The following is a 24,649-nucleotide window of genomic DNA, read 5'->3' on the forward strand; positions in this document are numbered from 1 at the left end:
CTATGGTAACAGAGGAGGGATTACCTTCTTGGATTATGTTCTCATAAAATGTTTAAAAACTCATTCAGAAGTAACACTGTGAGTACGGAATACATCTTGGATAGCAACCTCAAGCTTAAGAAATGTTAAATCATTAGAATGTCCACAATGCCAAATTATTAAATTCAAAGCTATCTAGGCTTGACCTAGGTATAGAAAAATACTATAAAGAAGGCACACTCACAATCGAATAAGAGTACCCAAAGTTACCTCTTCCGTAGCTGCTCATCAGACATTTGCAGCTCCTCTTTTAAACGTGTGTACCTGTCTAATCTCAGCAGCCTAGAGCCATCATAGAGGCTTAGCTCTCGATCATGGATTAACCTACGGGAATGAGGGAGAAAGTCAGGAAACAAATTAATTGGGGTTTTTTTTGTGTGTGTGTGGAGATACATATATATCATAACATTTGCCATTTTGACCATTTTAAGTATACATTCAGTGGCATTGATTATATTCACAATGTTGTGCAATCATCACCACTATCTATTTCCAAAATTTTTCATTACCCAACACAGAAACTCTATCCATTAAACAATAACTTCTTCCCTTCCCAGCCCCTGGTAGCCTCTACTCTACTTTTCTGTCTCTATGAATTTGCCTATTCTATATATTTCATGTAAGTGGAATCGGACAATATTAATCCTTTTGTGCCCTTATTTCACTTAGGGTACTGTTTTCAAGGTTCATCCATGTTGTCACGTATATCAGAACTTCATTCCTTTTTAAGCTGAATAATATTCCATTGTATGGATATACCACATTTTGCTTATTCATTCATCTGTTGATGGACTTGGATGATTTCCACCTCTTGGCTATTGTGAATAATGTTATGAACATTGTTGTACAAGTATCTTTTGAGTTCCTGTTCTCAATTCTTTTGGGTATGCATCTAGCAGTGGGATTGTCGAGCCATTTGGAAATTCTACATCTACCTTTCTGAGGAACCACCAAACTCTATATGAATTAATCAGTTTGGAGCACTGAAGATATTATAGGTGGAATCAGCCTGTCAACATTTTAATCATGTCTATTATTGCTGATAATTGTCTAACAATTTTTTTTAGAAGGCCCTTTCAAAAATTCCAAGTTGGCCAGTACTGTTATCATACTTTGAAGCAATAGAGGAGGAACTAGAAAAGCAAAGGAGAGGAGGAGGGAGATGAAAAGAAACAGCTGAGTGAGTGGCTCAGGATGGCCATGAGGTGCATATTAACGAACAAGGCGGTTGGCCTGTACACCCTGGATCTAATGTAACTCTTTAATGGATGGTATGATAAAGATAATTGTATCTTTGGAATTAAAGGATTTAAAACACCAAAAATCTTTATAATAAAATAACTACAATGCTATTTCATATTCCAATATGATGTTGGCCTGACCAGCCACACCATGACAAACAGCATTATCTTCCAGCTGTTGCAAAGTTTGAAAAGCACTTTTCTAGATTTACACCAACCATTAAGTTTCCTGATGCTTGTGTGACGTGGCCCCACTCACTCTCCATTCTACATGGACTGGAGGGAGACGGCACAATGCAGAGGTTAGGAGCATGGGCAGTGGTGTCCGACAGTCCTAGGTTCAAATTCAGCCCTGTACCTTCCTAGCCAAATGACTGGGGAAGGGAAGGGCTACTCCACCTCTCTAAACTTTTTTCTTTTTAAAAATGATGGCCTCATAGGACTGCTGTGAAAATCACACAGCTATTGTAAGACAGCTAAGAAAAATATAGTTGTTCTCAATCTCGGCTGTACATTAGAATCTCTTGGGAAGTGTTTTAAAATGCCAATGCTCAGATCTCACCCTGGACACATTTCATCAGAATTTGTGGAGGTGGAGTCCAGGCATCCACTCTTCCTTCCCAGGGTGATTCGAAGGCTGAGTTCCTTGGAACCACTGGCTTAGCACAATACCCAGGAAAGAATAAGTACTCAATAATGGTAGCTGCAGCTGCTACCTACTTGGCTAAACAGGCAAGTGATATCCAGTAAAAGGTGGCTAAATGCCATTTTGGTTTGTGTCTGCATCTATCTGTTTGGGAGAGAACAATATGGCAAATCTAAGGGATTTTTATGGTAAAGCACTGAAAGTTTGTAATGATTTTTTTTAAATGTCTCAATTCTAATCAGGATTAACACAATGTATTTGGAATCTTAAAATATACTCAATATCTGTATCTCATCAACGACAAAAACTTTGAATAGTTTGGAGTCTGTCAACACTGAACTTTGACTCCGACAAATTGTAGAAATGTAAGCTGCCGGACACTGCAAAAATCAAAATACACAAAGTCTTTCAAAATTACAACTGAAAAGATTTCTTTCTTCAGCTCCTCCACCTTTGGCAATGGCTTTTCTCAAAATGATTACTATTTGTATGTTTACTACAATAAAAAAATCTACTTTTATATAGAATTATAAGCTTCTCAGGGTCTACTAACCCAGTGTGAACAAAAAGAGATTGAAAGAGTTACATGTCTACTACTTAAGTGAGTTTTTTTTAATTTTAAAAATTCTAATGGTTTCATTTTGTTTTTTAAGGTCGGCATATTTGGTAACTCATACAAACCTCTGCAGTACAGCTAGTGTGCCCGTGTTGACCCGGTGGATGCCATCCAAGAGTACCAGCTTCCCTTCCAGAGCAGCATTCACGAGTGGTGAGGACCTCCAGGCAGTGTCTCCGTTTGGAAGGGTGTACCTTTGCTGCAGGAGGTCACGTGCTGTCATATCCTAAAACCAATCCCCACCACCCACCAAAGAAAATGTGGGAATTAACATGTTAAGACATAGATGGTAACTTACTTAGCTTGACAGAATTACTTCTCTCTAAACATAACATTTCATACAACAATTGCAAAGTTATCTCCTCCAGTCCACCAAAGAGAAAGAAAGCTTTTTTGGTCATTTGAGGTTTTTCCTACTACTCTTCAATATAATATAGCAAGAGTGAGGTTTTTGCTTTTTGGTTTTTTGTTGTTGTTGTTGTTTTGTTTTTTGTTTTTTTAGTTAGCATTTTCTCCCTTTTAAAATGTTCATTTGACATCTGCACAGATGATGGCAGTAATTTCCACTGACTTCAATTGATTCAACTCAATTTTACTCCTGCAGGGACCAAAATGTGCCAATTCCTTTTTAAGAATCAGAGGCCAGACAAACTCATCGCAAAAGCAGGGAGATCCTTATCAATAATGCACATTTTTTCTTGCAGTTAATGAGTTCTCCTGAAAAGCCAGGGAAGGGACCATCACAGTGACTCATTATATTTTAAAGACTTGATAATGGAGGAAACCGAGTAGGACAGTCATCAGATGAGGTACAGGAATTGACAAACAATAGCATGGCACTTACAAACAAGGTTTTAAAGGACATACACAATGTGCTAGCTCTAAAATAGTGTAACAGATTTCAGCAAGCTATTAATAGCTATGTCATATAAAAGTCTATCTACTATAAAAAATACTGGTGCCATAAAATACGGACAAATTTGTCTTACATATGTCAATGCTGCAGATAATAGTTACTTTTCTTTACCAACTTCAGATACATTTCGTGCCACTCATATCCAACCAACCAAAGTTTTACAGAGAATTTTACCCAAGAAAATAAAAGTCCTTGGTAAATTCTTTGAAGACCACTCCATGTATTAAGCAGACAGAAAACAAATGAATTTGTCTGTATTCACAATGGTAACAAATCTGTATTGAAGCTAAGATAAAAATATGCCTTAATTATTTCAATGTTCTAACTTTCTAAGTACTGACTTAGGAAGCATGAATAGACGTATACTGAATGACGAAGACACGAGAAACAGGAACACTCATACTCAGAAGTTCCCACAGCCTTAAAGTGCTTTGACACGTTACCAAAATTGGGCTGAACTCTTTAAGACTTTTATTTAATCCCTCACCTATGACTTTTCAATTCAATGCAGACTATATGAGCAGTATCCTGACAGTCACAACAACCAGGACTAAAGTCATGATTGTCTTCAGTGATTACCGAGACAGTTCATGGTGGGAATGACCTTGAACTCATGACTGTGCTATGGATGTGTAAATGGATCACTAGGCAAGAAAAATAGGAAAAAAAACACAAAATAAATAAAATGGGCCATTCTCATAATCAAATGATAGAAAAACAAAAAGAATATCTGTGTGTATGATCGTTCTAAAGTTAATATAGAGGCACATGTAAACAAAAAACAAACAAACAAATCTTGGTACTAATTATTCCAAAAAAAATTCACTGAAGAATTACATCCTTACTGTCCTAGAAAATAAAGTCAGCTAGGAAATGCTCTAGCACAATGATTCTAAATTAAAGATACATATCAGAAAGAGCTGGGAACATTTGGAAAATGCACATGCTAGGGCCCCACAACTCTGAAGATTCTGATTCAACAGAGCCAGGTAGAGTTACCACCTGTTTCTTATTAAACATTCCATAGATGATTCTTACATGTCTTCCTAGTGGAAGACACTACTTTAGAAAAGAGACACTAAGTTAGTGTGAGTCTTTGTCCTATCTTATTTATTTATACCCCTTCCTCATTCTAATAGAACTTAAGAGATATTACAAAATGCACAATAAAATAGCATAAATTAAAAGTAAGGTGAAAAAGTGAAGGGAAAAAAGAGGTAAGAGTAGGCCTTGCTTTCATTCAACACTCACACTGGTATTCAGAAAGGAGGAAGCATGAAGAACACATTCCATCAATACTATATACAAAAAAATCAGCTCAAAATAGATCAAGGACCTAAATATAAGAGCTAAAACTATAAAACATAAACTATAAAAACTATACATAAACTATATAAACTATATAACATAGGGCAAATCATCATGACCTGGGATTTGGCAATACATCCTTAGAATAAATATATGAACAAATGCTTAATGTAATTAGTCATTAGAGAAATGCAAATTAAAACCACAGTGAAATACCATTTCACACCCACAAAGATGGCTATTATTTTTTTAAAATAGGAAATAACAAGGTTTGGAGAGGACGGTGAGAAACTGGAACTCTAGAACATTGTTGGTGGGAATGTAAAATGGTGCAGCCACTGTGGAAAGCAATATGGTAGCTCTCCAAAACATTAAATATAAAATCACCATTTGACCCAGCAATTTCAATTCTAGGTATATACCCAAAGAGAGTGAAAACAGAGTCACAAACAGATACTTGTACACCAGTGTTTACAGCAACATTATTCACAATAGCCAAAAGCTGGAAACATCCCAAGTGTCCATCAACAGATGAACACATAAACAAATGTGGTACATACACACAATGAAATATTCTTCAGCCATATGAAAAAATAAAGTTATGAGCATTCTGCAACATGGAAGAATCTTAAAAACATTATATTCAGTGAAATAAGACAGATAAGGGCAAAAATTATATGACACCACTTATAAGAGATGACTAGAAACAGCAAATTTGCAGATACAGAAAGCAGAAAGGGAGAGTATATAAATTAAAAAAAAAACTCTACTAAATAAATAAAAAGAAATGGATGGACATTAATTTTGAAAATTTTTTAAGAATCTGCCTAGTTCTAGATTGAAAACAGATGAGATCCTTATCCAGTTCAGCCCTGGAGTCTTTTGCTTGCGTCCAGGTAAAAAGGATGAGGAATGTGACTGGCAAAAGAGATGCCCGAGTCTTCTAAGGAACTGAGGCGAGCAATTGGTCTTATTGTTTTTAATTTAATCTCAACAGAAGGAATTCCTCATTCTCATACCAACACATCCTGAATCACCATTCTGTACATGATATTAGAAAAAAAAGCACTACTTCATTTGGTCATGATTCCAAAGTATTTTTATTTCTTGTTAATCTACACAGCATCTACAGTACTTGCCTCAATCAAGTACATAAACATTTACTAATAGAGATGATGAGAAAAATAACGAGTACATAGGGCTCCTCTTTTCAAACCTAGCAGTTAGAGACTTCCTTATACTAACTGAAGTGAAATTAAATGATTATTTGTTGCTATGTGACAAGCTGTAACAAATCATCAAGCCCCATGCAGTTAGTGCCAATCACAACTGCAGACCAGAAATAGTCTTCCCTTCTTACAATATTCATAGGGGTAAAAAAATGGTAAGTACTTGACATCCCTTAGAAGACAAGCTCAGTTCAGTTTGATCACCCAAACTCTGTGCATACCATTGTGATAAAGAGTCCTTTTTCGTTTCTAATATATCTATGCATTAAAATATTCTCTGGAGGAAAAAAGCATTCCCTTTAATAAAAGTCCTTGGTTTTCATAATTAAGATCCTAGATTGGGAGATAACTATGAAAACTCCAGTTTTTCCTTAAAGAGATAGTTGGCCCTACGTTCCACAATACTAGTTAGTTGAAGTTATTTTCAACTGTGTGGAAGTGCTAGGACACTGAAGTATACTTGAACTGTCACAGGACGGGTGCTAATCAAACTCCATTGACAGAATTTTTTCAGCATACTTTGAGTGGGTCATTGACATTAATTAATTTCAAGCAATAAACTAATCTTTAAAATATAATAATACAGCATTTTCAAATGTTTCTATCTTCTAGTATCATGAAAACATTGTCTTAATATCTTTATTTTAACATAGAAACATGGATTTTTAAAATATGTATTGTTTCCTTATTCTTCCCACTTACACACATCTAGCAGTAGAAAGGTAAAACTAGGAGTGTGTTTGTGTGTATGTGTGTTTACTTATTCCACATGGGCATTTCAAAAGCACACTGATAAAAAAAAAATCAAGAAAGAGGAATGCCCCTATTTTTGCATACATTTTTCTTAACCTGAAACCTTTGAACTTGAGAGAACAAAAATAGCACTAATGATATCATAGAGCCTGAACCACTTCCTCTTTCTGTGTTTCCTTAAAAAAAAAAAACCCTTAAAATAACAGGACATGAAATCTAGTTCCTTTAGGGCAACCATTGTCTAACCTTCAACACCTCACCTTCATTCAGATCCCTGGAAAACACCCAAATATCTCTTAAGATTGTATGTCATTTGGAATGTTCTCTTTCGATTTGCAATAGAGAAACCCTACTGAAAATAAAAACGTCTTATTAAAATGAGAAAATATGTAACTGCCTGAAATATATACGAAAATTTAGATTTGAACCCTAAAGCAATCATATATCTTAAATGTTTTTAGTACCTTTGAGTAATATAAGCTATTTTTTTTTTTTTTTTTTTGAGATGCCCCAGAGAAATCCCGATATAAGTCATTAGCTCAATAAAATAACCCCATAAAGCAGTTTTGTGCAGAGTGGCTAGAACAAGATTAGAATTTCTGTTTTCAGAAAGACAGCTGAAAATATTATAATAAAATATTAGTATATAAAGAAATTTGAGCTACCTCTCTACTAATTATCTGAATATTGATAATAAAGTAAAATTTTACATTGTAATGCATACATTATTTTTCTGGTAGAGGATTAAAATGATTATAGCAAAAGTAGGTATCAAAGTGTGTATATAACATGACCTTAACCAGGTTAAAAACATACACCTTTGCACCACATTTGTGAACCCAGAAGAGCTTCAGAAAGTATTTAAGTTGGCTTGCAAAAATAAGTATGACTTAATATATCATAAAATTCAAAGTAAATGGATAAAGAAAACTTAACAAGAAGAAACCAAGAAAAGTAGATGATATAAAAAATGCATACCATAAGAAGGATAAAAAATTTTAATCTAATCTTTCTAATATCCAACATTAAAAAGTGACGTAAAAAGTTATGTAAGTCATAATAGCCACAATGTTTACACAAAGTTAGAAGCAGCAATACTATTCTTGACAATGAGATTGAGAAAACTTTCTCCAGCAAGTCAAGTCACCATATAAAAAACAGTATGTTAAGGAGTTAAAAAAAGAACTAACAATAATTACAGCAGTTAACATGTATGGAGGCTTATGAGGTGCCGAGTACTTTACATAAATGGACTCATGCAGTTCTAATAACCCTCAGAGATAGGTACCACCACTGCCTTCATTTTACAGGTGAGAAAACTGAGGTACAAAAAAGTTAAATTGCTTGTCCAGGCAAGGACACAAATCTAGTAAAGCAGAGGCATCAGGCTGTCCTCAAGAATATTATTACAGTACACACAACAACAAGGAATCCACAGGGAAGATCTGGTCTGGATTAGTCAATCCGTGGATAGATTTTAGAGTAAATGGAGGAACACACCAATTGCACACCTCTCAGGCTAGCCTTCACCATGCCTCTTCTCAATCAACTTTTTGAGACGAGTTGAGTAGTGACTACGACACTACCCACTCCGCAATGCCCCTGAATGCAGCTAGTCTCTACTGTTGTTTTAAAATATATTTTTATATTTAAAATTTTATATTTTAAATTAATGTTTGAAATAAAAATAGATTTAGTTAGTAATTATATCTCTAGGTGGATAGGATTATTTTCTTGTTTCTGAATTCAATATAAACAGTGGTCATTTCATACTTTTTTGATAGGGGAACATAAGTATTATTAATGATTTTCTTTCAAAAAGAAGTAGGTAGGAATTCTGTAGGTTTTCCAGGTCTACCTCGAATCCTACCAATATTATAAATACTTAAGAGACAATAGGATTTAAGTGATAAAAGCCTACCGCATGACTAGCTAAAGTAAGGCATCAACTTTGCAATAAGGGATTATTTATGTCCATACCTATTAGTGGTGGAATATTGCATAAATACTGCATAAGTACCGAATGCTCAGTTTTTTCATGCCCTGAATAGAAACAAAGCCATTGTTTAGAGAGTCTAAGCATACTCGGTGAACAGAGCACAAGGCATGCTGCCAACATTCCTCTGTATCGTTTATGTTTGATCTCAAACAAAAAGGTCCCTCATTTTACTTATATTGTAAAATTATTTTTAAACTCTTTCATGCTTTTCCCTCAAGTTCTTCTTTAAAAGAACTATTTTTAACCTGTTGTCTATAATAAGTACTCCCTTTATGAATATGATGATGGTGTTACAAGCCTATCATGATTACTTTAAGTCAGTCTACTATTAACGGGAAGAAATTGATTTGAATCATTTGAAGCTATATTTACTGTAATTGTTGGGGTCTATTTCAAGATGATCTGCTCTAGTTAAAGATTTATTCCATGAACCCCACTACCTCAACAACTGACTCAGCCAGCTGGCCCAACCAAAGGACATGATAAAAAAAAGTCACAAAATAAAATAGAAAATCAAGGTCAGCATAGATGCAAATCATGCAATATGTATTCAATGAAGATGCCCAATCAAATCTCCTTCTACCATCCTTACTGTATTCCGGAGGCTGGAAAACTAAAAACATTTGTTAGGTGTCTTTGCAGCTAGGGTTCTGTATGCAACTCAGGTTCTACCGAACATTCTCATGTGCATGACACTGGGAAGGTGGAAGTAAGCAATGAGAGAGAGGCGGCAGCCAGCTCTTCAAGGGCAGCTGAATGTTCCTCTTGGCTCTGTCATTCATGGTGGGGTAGAATCTAATCTCCATTCTCAGATTTTTGTAAGCTACTTACAGACTGTAATAAGTTTGCTCAGTTTTAGGTAGCCAGACTAAATTCTGTCACCCACAACAAGAACCATGACTTAAGGAATGTGACATTTAAAAAGTAAGCCAGAGTGCTTGGAGATGCTTGGAGATGCAAGCAGAAGGATGTTGGGGATGCTAAGAGAAGAAGCCCAGGGTTTTCCCAGAGAAGCAAAGAGAGGAAGCTCAGAGTCTTAGAGAGAAGGGACCTGGGAGAAAAAAAGCAAAGATGCACAGGTACTGAGAGAGAGGAGGAAAGACAGAAGCCCAGGGACATTTTGGAAAAAGCCATTTTGAACACAACCCAAGAGTAAAGAATCAGCAGAGCCAGTCATATGCCTTCCTAGATGACAGGTGTTCTGGATGCCATTGGCCATTCTTCAATGAAGGTATTGTCTTGATCAGTCATTAGTCTGGGTGCTTCTATGGTCTTAGAACTGTAACTTTGTAACCTAATAAATCCCCTTTATAAAAGTCAATCCACTTCTGGTATTTTGCATAACAGCAGCATTAGCAAACAGAGAAGTGTGAGCTGCTGAGTTTGCAAATACCAGACATGTTGGAATGGCTTTTTAAATGGACAAGGGGAATATTCTGGAAGAATTGTGAGGAGATTTATAGAAAAGGCCTATATTACTTTGAAGAGACCATTGGAAGAAATCTGGACTCTATACTTCCAATAAGGCCTTAGAAAGAAATGATGAATGTGCCATTGCAAACTGGAAGAAAGGTGATCCTTGCTTTGAAGTGGCAGAGAATTTGACAAAATTGAGTCCTGGTGTCAAATGGAAGGCAGAATTTGAAAGCAAAGAACTGGAATACTTAGCTGAAGAGCTCTCCAAACTAAATGTGGGAAATGCAGCCTGGCTGCTCCTTGAAGCTTATAGTAAAATGCAAGAGGAGAGAGATAAGCTGAGAAGTGAACTCTTGGGTATAAAGAAACCAGAAATTGATGCTCTTGAAAATTCCGGGCCTCCAGACAGTGACACACCAGAGCTACAGCCCCATGTAAGGATTTAATTAAACCTGGAGCCATCCAATCCTTTCAGAACAAGCCAGGATTTGAGATGGAATTATCCAGAAAGGATTTGTGGAAAGTCCTATTGTCTGATGGTTTTGACCGTTGTATGCTGCATGCCAAGCCAAAAATTTTTCTGGGAGATGTGTATAGATGGAACCACTGACAGTTTGTACCAAAAGGGACAGAAAAGGGAAATATTGAAGGAAACTTTTCTTCAGAGAAGGAAGAACCATGGAAGCCAGGGTCTGAACCCAAGAAATCTTGGGCAAAGAGAGCAGAACCCATTTACAGGGAAAGAGTGAGTTTGCCCCAGAGGCAGAGGGAGGGCCTTCTGCTTGGATCCTCTGGAATAGTGCTGCTACCCCAGGCCACAGAGGGTGGAGCATATTCCCTAGGGATTGTGGAGATACTGGCCATCACCCCACTGACTCAATAGAGGAGAGCCTCTGCCCTGTAGATACAGAGTCCAGGTGGTGCCCTGATTCTTGAGGCAGGTGAGGCTGAGATGAAGGTGGTGTCCCTAATGCATGAATATATTGGAGCACTCACCCCAGAGATTGGAGAGAAAAAGACTGTCATGAAGGCCATTGGAAAGGGCTAGAATCCTGCTTTCTCAAGCCCCAAGGATAAAACATCATTCTATAAATGTCTCTCAGATGCAGGGGTATTCGCCTACCCCACCTCCATGGTTGCTAACATGACCACAGACATAGGGGACTGGTGGTTTGATGGGTTGAGCCCTCTACCATAAGTTTTACCCTTGGGAAGACGGTTGCTGCAAAGGAGAGGCTAGGCCTCCCTGTATTTGTGCCTAAGAGTCTCCTCCTGAATGCCTCTTTGTTGCTCAGATGTGGCCCTCTCTCTCTGGCTAAGCCAACTTGAAAGGTGAAATCACTGCCCTCCCCCCTACGTGGGATCAGACACCCAGGGAAGTGAATCTCCCTGGCAACGTGGAATATGACTCCCAGGGAGGAATGTAGACCTGGCACCGTGGGACGGAGAACATCTTCTTGACCAAAAGGGGGATGTGAAAGGAAATGAAATAAGCTTCAGTGGCAGAGAGATTCCAAAAGGAGCCGAGAGGTCACTCTGGTGGGCACTCTTATGCACACTTTAGACAACCCTTTTTAGGTTCTAAAGAATTGGGGTAGCTGGTGGTGGATACCTGAAACTATCAAACTACAACCCAGAACCCATGAATCTCGAAGACAGTTGTATAAAAATGTAGCTTATGAGGGGTGACAATGGGATTGGGAAAGCTATAAGGACCAAACACCACTTTGTCTAGTTTATGGATGGATGTGTAGAAAAGTAGGGGAAGGAAACAAACAGACAAAGGTACCCAGTGTTCTTTTTTACTTCAATTGCTCTTTTTCACTCTAATTATTATTCTTGTTATTTTTGTGTGTGTGCTAATGAAGGTGTCAGGGATTGATTTAGGTGATGAATGTACAACTATGTAATGGTACTGTAAACAATCGAAAGTACAATTTGTTTTGTATGACTGCGTGGTATGTGAATATATCTCAATAAAATGATGATTAAAAAAAAAAAAAAAAAAAAAAATGTCTCTCAGACTTTGAAATATAATGGAAATTTCCCTGTGGGTTTTAGGAATTGTTTTGGTCCCATGAACTCTCTTTTCCTATGACTGTCACTCCTTGGTATATTGCCAGCAGATAATGTCTTCTGCATTTCACAGGTACGTAGCCAGAGGAGAATGTTAGGACTTTGTACTTAACTACATTGTGATGGAATGAATGTGTTTTTGCATTTGGGAAGAACATTTCTTTTGGGGTTCTAGGGGTGGAATGTGCTGGTTTGAAACCATTATGTCCCATGCAAAAGCCATGTTTTTAATACAATCTTTTTGGCAGCAGACTTATTAGTCTGATTATGGTGGAACCATTTGGTTGAATGTTTCCATGGAAAAGTGACCCAGTCAGTGGTAGGTGAGAACTCTGATTAAATTATGTCTATGGAGAAGTGGGTCCCACCCATTCAGGATGCAGCTTGATTACTTCACTGGAGTGTCTAAGAAACTATGAGCCAACACAGATGATAACACTCGGAGATGCTTGGAGATGAAGACAGAAGGACATTTGGAGATGCTAAGCTAAGAGATGAAGCCCAGAGTTTTCCCCAGAGAAGATAAAAGAGGATCCCCACATGCTTAGATAGAAGGGCCCAGGGAGAAAGAAGCAAGGATGCACAGGAACTGAGAGAGCACATTGAGGACAGAAGCCCAGGGACATTTTGAAGAAAGCCATTTTGAGAAAAAACCCAGGACCAAAGCACCAGCAGACACCAGCTACATGCCTTCCCATCTGACAGAGGTGTTCCCAATGCCATTGGCCATTCTTCAGTGAAGGTTTCATCTTGTTTTGATGCTTTAGTCTGGACACATCTATGGCCTTAGAACTGTAACTTGTAACCTAATAAACCCCTTTTATAAAAGCCAAAAAATAAAATAAAATAAAATAAAATAAAAAGTAAGCCAACCTATAAGAGTTTGTGACAGAACGTTCATGGACAAAAAAGTATATAAAAAAGGATAAGAACAAGTAAAAAAAGGAAGGCAAAAAGCATAGAAATGCTGTAGAGTAAAACTCCAACACACACAAATTAAAGAACTACATTTTATTCAAATGATGCTACAAGCCTTCTTGCATTCTGTCACAAATGTCTGACTCTGTTAGAACAGGTGAAACAGCTATCAATTCTAGTGCAAATATTTGCAATCATATTTGCCATATTTGGCCCTTCAGATCAGCCAACATGGAAGGTGGCACGGTTGAGAACACACACACACAGTGAGGAAAGTTGCATTTCAATTCCAATTATACAATTTTCTTATCATGTTATAAATGGGTGAAGTGAGTAAAATTCCTTATAGAATTAAATGAGATAATTTAATTTATTTATTAAATTAAAATATTTAATTTATTAAATACCTAGCAGGTATTTAATAAATAACAGCTGAATGTGAAGCAAGCTGAAGAAACAAGATATAAATACATTAAAATTTAAACATAACAATAAATCTTAGTTAACAGTTCACGGCAACAGAAATAATATAACATGGCTGTGCACACACTAAATGACAGAAGAAACCCCTGCCTTAGAATTCAAAGAAAGGGGAATATTGAAGCAGGTAGGAATAGTCAAGAAAAGCTGACAAAAGACATCAGATGTGCGCTGAGCCATTAAAAATAATCTAATTTTGCAAAATTCATTCATTCAAAAAACATATTGAGTGTTTACAACCTGAAACACACTGTTGCATGTGCTGAGGATACAGCAGTGAAAAAGATAAACACGAACCTTCCCTTCCAGTGGAAAGAGAACAAAGACAAAGGAAAGGGGATGGAGGAGGAAAAGGGAGGGGAGGAGGAAAGCAGGAAGAGACTCACATAAAAAAAAAAAAAAAAAAAAAACCACATAGTGGTTAATGTCATGTAGAAAATACCAGATAATGTGATAGGCAAATGACTCAGTGGATCAAGGATGCTTTCTCTGAGGATATTTAGGCTGAGATTTGAAGGACAAGAGGCAATGTGAAGATCACAAAAGAGTATTCCAGGCCAGTGGAACAGCCTGTGCAAAAGTCATAAAGCAAAAAGAAGCTAGACAGAGTTAAAGCACTGAAATTGCTTTAAAATATATATGTTTCCGTGAGACTGAAACACTATCAGCAGAGGGCTGAGCAGTGAAGGGGAACGCTGGAGAGGTAGGCTGAGTTGGACATGCAGGGCAGTTGTTCTCAATTCTGGATGCCTATTAGAATCTCTGGATAGATTTTTTTTTTTTTTTAAATATTGCTCTGACCAATTAATTCAGACTCCCTGGTCATGGGATTTGGACACAAGAAGTTTTTCCAAGCTTCGGTGCTTCCAGTTTGCAACCAAGTTTGAAAAGCATTGCTGGAGGGCTCATAAGCCAGGATAAGAGGTTTTTATTTTATTCTAAGTATGACATGAAACCATTGACAGATTCTAAGCAGGGAAATGACATGATCTGATTTACATTCTTAAAAGGTTACTCTCACTACTCACTGGAAAACTAATTATGGAATGCAATATATTGTAATTCAATATCTACAAATGATCAACCAACATAACTGATGTGTTCTTAAAAATTGCAAAACAAAATTCCACATGTCAAATGCAATTTCCACCAAACTCCCAACAATGGGTCCAGAAATAGTGAATTGAGCTTTTGGAGATGTCCAGAGCTATAGTGGCTTCTGTGAAAAGCAAACGATGGAAGACTGATTGTTGGGTTGTGGTAGGGTGGGAGAGAGGGGTAAGAGAGATGCCACAGCTTTGATATTTGATGATTCTTTTGACTGGCTTAATGTTTCCCTCTTGGCACCTTCATCACAAAATTAAAGCAGTTTTCTCTGAACTGCCCCCCCCCCCACTCCCTGTGAGAAACACTATGCAACAGGAAGAAAAATACCTGTTACTAGGTAGGAGATAGGAAAGAGTTGATTGATTCAGAGAGAATCATAAAAAAAAATGTAGAGTCTGCTGCCTAAACAGCACAGAAAAATGTTTGCTAAGATTAAGAAACAGCTGCCTGGGGTAGCAGGCCAAACTTCCCACCCTGCCCACCTTCCCACCTAGGTGGGAGCATAATGGACGTCACTCTTCTCCTGCATCGAGGCTCCCTAAATCTGGGAGAACTGAAAGGAACCACAGGAAATGAGTAGAAAGCATCACAGGATATGGGCTGGCCAAGGTCCCTCTTCATATTGCTAACCTGTTAGCAGTAGTCAATAGGGTAAATTCAGAATTTTATCAGTGAGCTTACTTCTACCACCTCAACTCCCAAGCTACTTCAATTCAAAGCTCCCAGTGGCTAGTCGAGCTTTACTACACATCACCTGTCTCTGCTCTGTCTTTTCTGACTCTCTCTCTCTCTCTCTCTCTGGTGCTACCAAACTGCTTTCACTTCAAACAGCTCAGAAAGCCCTGTTTCTATTATGAGACTGGCTTACAAATGAGCAGTAAAGTTCTATGCATTCAGAAGGTGGGCTGGATCCTGATTAATTGATTCTATTTTTTTTTAAATTAGCGAAGAATAGAAAAATAAAGCATTTGGGAATCATAAAAGGCAATAGTTGATACAACTGAGAAGTCGTGTCAACTTTTTATTTCTAAGAATACATTCCCAGAATTCATAATACTTACAAAAATTTCTGAATTTCAAAATCAAATCAAAGCTACATTCTTCATTATCTTTTTCATCCCCACAAGGATGGATCCTTATAGATAGACAATTTCATCACTAAGTTCACTAACCTTTGGCAACTCATCACCCTAGCAGTGAGAAGTTTAGCATGGCTAAAATCTTGAGCACCCTCACAAGACTGTCCTAAAACCACTAATCAAAATCTCTGAAGTACATTTAAAACAAAAGTACTGACTAACAGAGATGATCAAGCCCAAGAGTTGTACCAGGACTGCATCACACAGTGTCCTCGTTTAGAGTGATTCTACAGGGAACCTTGAAATTTGAAACTCCTTTCCTCTTTGAGTTTATGAATCCTAGTTTTTGGATCATCAGGAATGGTAAAAGAAATACCTTTCAGGCTGGAGTTCCTTATTTGGTAGGATTCTTTGGTCAATTTACTTTTGTTTTCCTCCTTGGCTAATGATTTTGGTTTTATGGTAATGTTTATTTTAATACACATGCCTGAAAGCCTCCTCGTGAGTTTTTATACAACTAATAAATACCTCACGATAACTAAATTTGTTAAGATAACAGAAAAGATGTTGACTAATACTAAAAAGTATCTGTGCCAATTAAATAAGGAGTCCAGTAAATATTTTTAAAGTTACTCAGTATAAAAGATTTGAATAGCAAATTGGGATACTTTGGTTTAAAAGCAAATGTAAAACTTATTACCATTTTCTTTTTTTTTGTTTGTTTGTCTGTTTGTATTTTTTTAAATTGAAAGCTACTTTTAGAGGAGTTTTAGATTGACAGGAAAACTGCACAGAAATCATAGCGCTCCCACATATTCCTCACATGCCCCTAACAAACATAGTTTTCCCTGTTATTAACATCTTGCTTTAGAGGTATTTTGTTACAAATGATGAGCCAATATTGACAAATAATTAGTAACTGAAGTCCATGGTTTACATTAGACTTTACTCTTTGTGTTGTACATCTGTATACTGTTTTTTTTTTAAATTAGAAGTAGGAGATTTACAGAAATATCATGCAGAAAGTACAGAGCACCCCCCCAATACACACACACACACACACACACACACACACACACACACACACACACACAGTTTTCCCTATTATTAACCCTTTGCATTAGTGTGGTAAGTTTGTTACAGTTGATGAAACAATATTATTATAGTTATGGTATTAATCATAGCACACGGTTTACGTTAGGATTCACTGAACAGTTCTATGTTGTTGTGTTTCTAATTTTTAGATTGGTAACACATATACAACCTAAAATTTCCCATTTTAACTACCTTCAAATATAAGTTCAGTAGTGTTAATTACATTCATAATGTTGTGCTACCATCACCACCATCCATTGCCAAAACATATATATTGCCTTTTTAATGGCAAATTTATGTAACAGAATGATATCTTCAAAATGAATCTTTATAAAATGCTATACAGCAAAACTTTAGGGTATACTTTGAATTTTTGAAATATACAAGTTTAAAAAATTGGTGCGTTAAACCCAGCATATATCCTGCCCTTTCAAGACATTACTTTATGTGATGTCTTATCGTATAAACACCCCCAAGTAGTTCTAGTTGCAAGCTTAAAATGAAATACTACAACAAAATACCATCAAGCTCAACTTTTGAGATCATCCCTCTATCAAGATGAAAGCTTAAAATATGTCTTACAAAGTTTCAATTATTAAAATTAACACACTGTTGAAATAGATTTCCATCAGATGAAAACAACCAGTAATTTGTGGAAAATCCCACATTCTTCTATCCCATTACGTTGTTTTAAAAAAAGCTAACAAGTACAAAAATAGACCAATACCAGAAAACAAAGTGCAAAGTGACAAGAACACCAGCATTCTAAAGTGACTCAAGCTAAAGTGGAGGAAAGCACTCCAAGTAAGACAGATGGTACCTCTTATCTCATAGGGAGCCTCACGAAGACTCATGCTGCTTATTGTTTTGAAAGACTACTACAGTCCAGCAGGCAAGGAAACAGTTTGCAAATTGACAAATGAAAATTTTGCAAATTGTACAAGTTTGGGTTAATTTGAAGCAAAAACTCTAGCATTTAAGCTTTTTTTTATTCGTAATTTTGAAAGTCAGGAATTTCCACTTTACTGGACTAGTTTAGAGCAATTAGTGGGTTAAATATTGGTATATAACTTTGATCAGTTCACAGAGGTTGTGAAAAGAGATTATTTAATAATCACAAAACTTTATTTTTGAAAAACAAGATAATCATAGACAATTACAATTCTAGAACTGAACTGAATCTGTCACAAAACAGGGTCTCCTGCCTTATTGTACAAGAACTTATTAGTTCCCGGAAATCAGGAATTGACATGACTAATTCTATTGTTTCCCTACATTAATGAATGCTATAAAGGAGAAGCTCTTAAAATTTTTTGATGGAAAGGAGGCCAACAATTCTGAATAATCGCACCTAACTACACAATATAGATAAGAACAAAAATCACTGTACTTAAAATATTTTAAGAGCACCCAAATCTCTAGGATGGTGTATATTCAACCTCCTACCAAGCACTACACTGTGGTATATTTATAAGCAATATTCAATAATGTCTCCTTTACAACCTTGAAAATATCTGTATATAATATAATGTACCTACACACATAGTTTTCATATTTGTTTTACTGTTGAATATAATATATATATATAGAAATGATAACTTTCCAAGTATAATTTAACAAGTAGTTAGAGAGCAAATTTCAAAGAATGTTATGGGTTATAGTTCCATGGTTTCCGTTATTTCTTTATTGTGAAATATAACATATCCAAAAAGGTAAAAGCTTTCAAAGTATGATTTAACAAGTAATTATATAGGAAATTTCTAAAAATGTTTTGAGTTACAGTACCATAGTTTCAGTTATTTCCTTACTGTGAAATATAACATATATACACCTCCAGAGAACCTCTTTTGTTGCTCAAATGTGGACTTTCTCTCTCTAAGCCCAACTCTGCAAATAAATTCATCACCCTTCCCCTTACATGGGACAGAACCCCCCTGGATGAATGAGTCTCCATGGTAACATGGGACACTCCCCATAATTGGAACTGTTAATACCCTATACCTACAGAATCAGCCTGCCTCAGTTCCTTTATAAAAATAGGTTTATTTAGGATTCTGGGAATGAGCCTGACCCTGGCATCAAGGGATTGAGAATGCCTTTTTGACAAAAAGAGGGAAAGAAAGTCATCAAAATAAGGTTTCAGTGGCTAAGAGATTTCAAATAGAATCAAGAGGCTGTTCTGGAGGTTACTCCTATCCAAGCTTCACCTCGATATCCCAAATGGCCACAGTATGATAAGCCCAAGTCAACGGTAGTCTCGAGAACTCTAAAGAATACCCGGATCCCTATCTGAGACTCTAAAAGTTTCACTCACTAAGTTTATTCTTCAGAAACTTAAATCCTCCAGAGAACTCCTTTGCCAGCTATGTCCCAAAACCCAGAGGCAATGGCCTCTTCAAGAACATCAACCAGATGTGTCCTCTTTGCCCATAATGCCGACACCTCTTTTCAACATGAACAAGTTAGGGTGGTCACTACTTAAACATCCCTGAAGATCGGGAAAGTGATTAAACTAGAGGAAGGGGTAGCAATGGACAAGACGGAATTTAACAAAGGATTATGAATACTGAAACTCCATATAATTTTTCTTCTTCTTAGTTGCTAGGGTATTAAGATAGAAGGAAAAGAATTGAAATGGTAGAACATAGCATCCTTTGAAATTTGTTCTATAGCTACACATAATTTTTTTAACAATCAGGATAATGCCTAAACTTTAATGTGGAGGAAATAACTTAGTCAACAATTTTTCTTTTAGTAGCTTCCTTTTCATCAGGATCCATCCTCCTTAAAAGGCCACTGTGACTATAAATAACAAAATGCTATCTTTTTTACAGTTTATTCACCTTTCCAACATCAGCCTTGTAATCAAGTCTTAAGGCAAAGTAAATCTGGAACCTTCCAGTAAAGAGACAGGCTAAGACATTCACACATCAAAAGCCCCTGACTTGTTTTGTTTATACCTCTTCTATCTCCAACTCCCCATAATTGGGACTGTTAATATCCTATACTTACAGAATCAGCTTGCCTCAGTTCCCTTGTAAAAACAGGTTTATTTAGTTAAAATTAGCAGGCAATAAACTGCACATATTTAAAGTATAAAATTTGATACACTTGACATTACACACACACACACAACCAGCAACACAATCCATTAGTGAACATATCCATCTCCCTCCCTTCCTTGACCATTCCCCACCCCCATCTCTGGGAAACCACTGCTCTGCTTTCTGTCACTACAGGTAAGTTTACATTTCTAGAACCTTACAAAAATGCAATAATACCACATAGGATTTGATTTTGTCTGACTTCTTTCAGTGTAATTATTTTGAGATTCATTCATGTTGTTACATATATCAATAGTTTTTATCACTGAGTAATATTCCATTGCATAGATACACCACAGTTTATTTATCCATTCACGTTCTTATGGATATTGAGTAGTTTCCAGTGTTCAGCTATTATGAATAAAGTGTCTATGAACATTTGTGTGTAAGTCTTTTTATGGACATACGCTTTCATTTCTCTAGGGTAAACACTTGGGGTAGGAATGATTGAGTAATGTTAGGTATATGTTTAACTTTTCAAGAACCTGCCAAATCATTTTCCAAAATTGTTGTACATGGTCAAAACATTTTAATAAAGTTCTAAACAAAATAAAATACAACATCCCTTTGATTTACCCAGAATCTATATTCCTGAAAACTTCAGTTGCATTAAATGCATAGGAAAAAAATTTGTGCATTTATTTATAAAATGGAATTAAGTTATAAGCTCATGTAATTATAAACAGGTTTGCACCTGCATGAATTATCCAGTGGCATTCAAAACTCATTCAGCTAAAAACATTTAAATACCTTAGTCTCAACCTCAGCACTCCTGATATTTTGGACTTGATAATTCTTTGTTGTTAGGCAATGAGACAGGAAGCTGTCCTGTGCATTATAGGATGTTTAGCAGCCTCCATGGCCTCTAACCACTCAATGACAGTAGTATCTCCTTGCCCCCAAGTCATGACCTGACCACCAAAAATGTCTCCAGACATTGCCAAATCATCACGGTTGGAAGCCAGTGCCTTAGTCCTAAAGCCAGCATCTCACTTAATGGGGAAACACTGACTGCATCTCCACTAAGATGGAGAACAAGGCAAGGAAACCCATCATGGACACTACTGTTTAATACTGTACTGAAAGTACTAGTCAGTGCAATCATACAAGAGAAATCAATGAAGCATAAGAGTTGGAAAAGAAGAAATACCTCTAACAATAGGAAAATACATATGCACAAGGTTATTCCTTGCAACTTAGTTTATAATTATAAAATACTGGAAACAACCCCAAAGTCTGCACACAGGAGACTGACTGAATAAACTCTCATATATACATACAATGGCATAATATGCAACTATAAAAAAGAATGAAAAACACCTCTATGAACTCATACATAATGATTTCCAGGAAATATCAAGTGAAAAATGCAAAATGCAAAAGAGGATATATAGTATGCTACCTTTTATTTTAAGAAAGAAAGTTAAATAAGAAAATATATGTGGACCTGCTTAGTTTTCCAAAATGAAACTACAAATATAAACCAGAAACAACGAAGGAGTGGGTGAAAAGAGGTTGGAACTGTGCAGGATCAGGGAGTTGACACTTCTCTGGGCATATCTGTTTAGTATAGTTTTGATATTTAAAATTATATTACTGTTTTAAGTATAAAAAAAGAAAAATTAAATCAGAAGAATTCAGTAAAAAGAAATAAAATGGAATAAAAACAGAAACAAATGAACCTAACTGTATTTCAAATGAATAGAATAATCACACTTCAGGGAAATACAAGAACTAACCCACATAGTTTTTTTTAAATTCAATTTTACTAAGATATATTCACATACCATACAGTCATACAAAGCGTACATTCAATTGTTCACAGTACCATTATAGTTGAACCACATAGTTTTAAATACAAAACTAACTATAAACTCTCAGACTAAACACACAAAAAAGAACTGTAAGCAAATATCGAGCTCTAGTTAATAGGTTTTTTACATGGTATGTGCAAACAAACCCGAAACTATTTCCTATATAATATATGAGTGAGAAAATGTGCAAATGAGTGCATTATCTAATGAGAGCAGATTAGAAAAGAGAGTTACAAATATAGAAAGGGGGAAGACTAAAATGAACACTGAACTACCGGATTGAAATTAAAGGTATCAGTGTAAAAACATACTTTTTGATATATAAATACAGAAATAAATATATGTGTATGTATGTGTGTATGCACATATATATATATATACCCAAAGACACACATGTACACATTAGGTTTATGTGTTTATATGTACAGGTTTATTTTTCCAGCTCATATATTCAGAGGACTAATATATGAGCACACTTGCTGCCAAGATCTTGATTTCTGAATACCATTTCCACTGAAAGGAATCAGGATGTCTTTGAGAAAGGACTGATTCTAGGACTGGACAAGGAAAGTACAAGATGAAACCCAAACATCTTGTGCCAGAAAGCATGAACATGCTCAAATAATGATGGGGTCATGTCAAAAGTATCCCATGAAACAGAAAGAAGGAGCTCTAGTTGGCCAAGTCTAAGATAAATGGAGAATCAAAATAAATAATGATATTAACAGATTAAAAACCCGTAGAACAAGGAAAGAATCCATGAGTTCATACATACATATGCACATACAGATGGAGGGATATACATTTGTATACATGTACATGGAGAAGGGAAAACTCATCCTTACAATAGAATGCCAACTAATAAATGTAGAAGAAATGACAGAATTAGCAAAATCACTACTTTGCAGGTATCATAGCAATTGACTCAGGCAAGAAACATTAATAGATTCTAAAACTAGTGTGTAAAATTTGATGAGTAAAAGGATATTTACAGAGTTCTAAAACTCTGACCACAAATTATTTATTAATTACAAAGGGAAAAATAGGAGCCTTTCAGTGGATAATCCTGATGGACACGACTCTGACCAAAGGATCTAAGATAATAATACCAACAGTGGCACAAACCAATATTGTGTGCCTCCTGGTATGACGCTCTGAGAAGGGTACATTATTATTCTGTGATATTCCTGCTAAAAATATAGAGAAAGCCAGGAACTGCGTGGACTGGACACCACAGAGCAATCTGACTTTGGGCATACTTCATACAACACTCATGAAAACGTGGAACTGCTGAGATCAGCGAAATCTGTAAGTTTTTGCGGCCAGGGGACCCGCGCCCCTCCCTGCCAGGCTCAGTCCCGTGGGAGGAGGGGCTGTCAGCTCCGGGAAGGAGACGGGAGAACTGCAGTGGCAGCCCTTATCGGAAACTCATTCTACTGATCCAAACTCCAACCATAGATAGACGGAGACCAGACACCAGAGAATCTGAGAGCAGCCAGCCCAGCAGAGAGGAGACAGGCATAGAAAAAAAACAACACGAAAAACTCCAAAATAAAAGCGGAGGATTTTTGGAGTTCTGGTGAACTTGGAAGGGGGAAGGGCAGAGCCCAGGCCCGAGCTCAGGCCCTGAGGCGCATATGCAAATCCCGAACAAAAGCTGATCTCTCTGCCCTGTGGACCTTTCCTTAATGGCCCTGGTTGCTTTGTCTCTTAGCATTTCAATAACCCATTAGATCTCTAGGAAGGGCCCTTTTCTTTTTTTTTTTTTTTTTTTTTTAATCCTTTTTTCTTTTTCTAAAACAATTACTCTAAGAAGCCCAATAAAGAAAGCTTCAAAGACCTGCAATTTGGGCAGGTCAAGTCAAGAGCAGAACTAGGAGAGCTCTGAGACAAAACGCAATAATCCAGTGGCTGAGAAAATTCACTAAACACCACAACTTCCCAAGAAAAGGGGGGTGTCCACTCACAGCCATCCTCCTGGTGGACAGGAAACACTCCTGCCCATCGCCAGCCCCATAGCCCAGAACTGCCCCAGACAACCCAGTGTGACGGAAGTGCTTCAAATAACAGGCACACACCACAAAACTGGGCGTGGACATTAGCCTTCCCTGCAATCTCAGCTGATTGTCCCAGAGTTGGGAAGGTAGAGCAGTGTGAATTAACAAAGCCCCATTCAGCCATCATTTCAGCAGACTGGGAGCCTCCCTACACAGCCCAGCAGCCCAGAACTGCCCTGGGGGGACGGCACTCACCTGTGACATAGCACAGTCATCCCTCAACAGAGGACCAGGGGGTGCACGGACTGGAAGAGGGGCCCACTTGCAAGTCTCGGGAGCCATACGCCAATACCAAGGACTTGTGGGTCAGTGGCAGAGACACTTAAAACTCTAGGATCACCAGGGAGATTTGATTGTTAGAGCCACACCCCCCTCCCTGACTGCCCAGAAACACGCCCCATATACAGGGCAGGCAACACCAACTACACACGCAAGCTTTGTACACCAATTGGACCCCACAAGACTCACTCCCCTACTCACCAAAAAGGCTAAGCAGGGGAGAACTGGCTTGTGAAGAACAGGTGGCTCGTGGACGCCACCTGCTGGTTAGTTAGAGAAAGTGTACTCCACGAAGCTGTAGATCTGATAAATTAGAGATAAGGACTTCAATTGGTCTACAAATCCTAAAAGAACCCTATCAAGTTCAGCAAATGCCACGAGGCCAAAAACAACAGAAAATTATAAAGCATATGAAAAAACCAGACAATATGGATAACCCAAGCCCAAGCACCCAAATCAAAAGACCAGAAGAGACAC

The 24,649-nt window shown here is 37.0% G+C and overlaps 1 protein-coding gene across 4 annotated transcripts in view; it reads right to left on the reverse strand.

Moving 5' to 3' along the window:
* VWA8 (von Willebrand factor A domain containing 8) overlaps positions 1 to 24,649 on the reverse strand; it is a 445,644-nt gene that overhangs the window by 297,624 nt on the left and 123,371 nt on the right. For all 4 annotated transcript variants that reach the window (XR_005211207.1, XR_005211206.1, XM_037800501.1 and 1 more), the window contains exons 13-14: positions 2,608 to 2,768; positions 250 to 363 (exon numbers count right to left, since the gene is read on the reverse strand). Coding sequence is in view for 2 of the 4 variants with exons in the window: in XM_037800501.1 (XP_037656429.1) it covers positions 250 to 363; positions 2,608 to 2,768 (275 nt within the window). In the remaining 2 variants the exon portion in view is untranslated. The remainder of the gene's footprint in view (positions 1 to 249; positions 364 to 2,607; positions 2,769 to 24,649) is intronic.

This window comes from Choloepus didactylus, chromosome 12 (assembly GCF_015220235.1).
Source record: "Choloepus didactylus isolate mChoDid1 chromosome 12, mChoDid1.pri, whole genome shotgun sequence".
Classification (NCBI taxonomy): domain Eukaryota; kingdom Metazoa; phylum Chordata; class Mammalia; order Pilosa; family Megalonychidae; genus Choloepus; species Choloepus didactylus.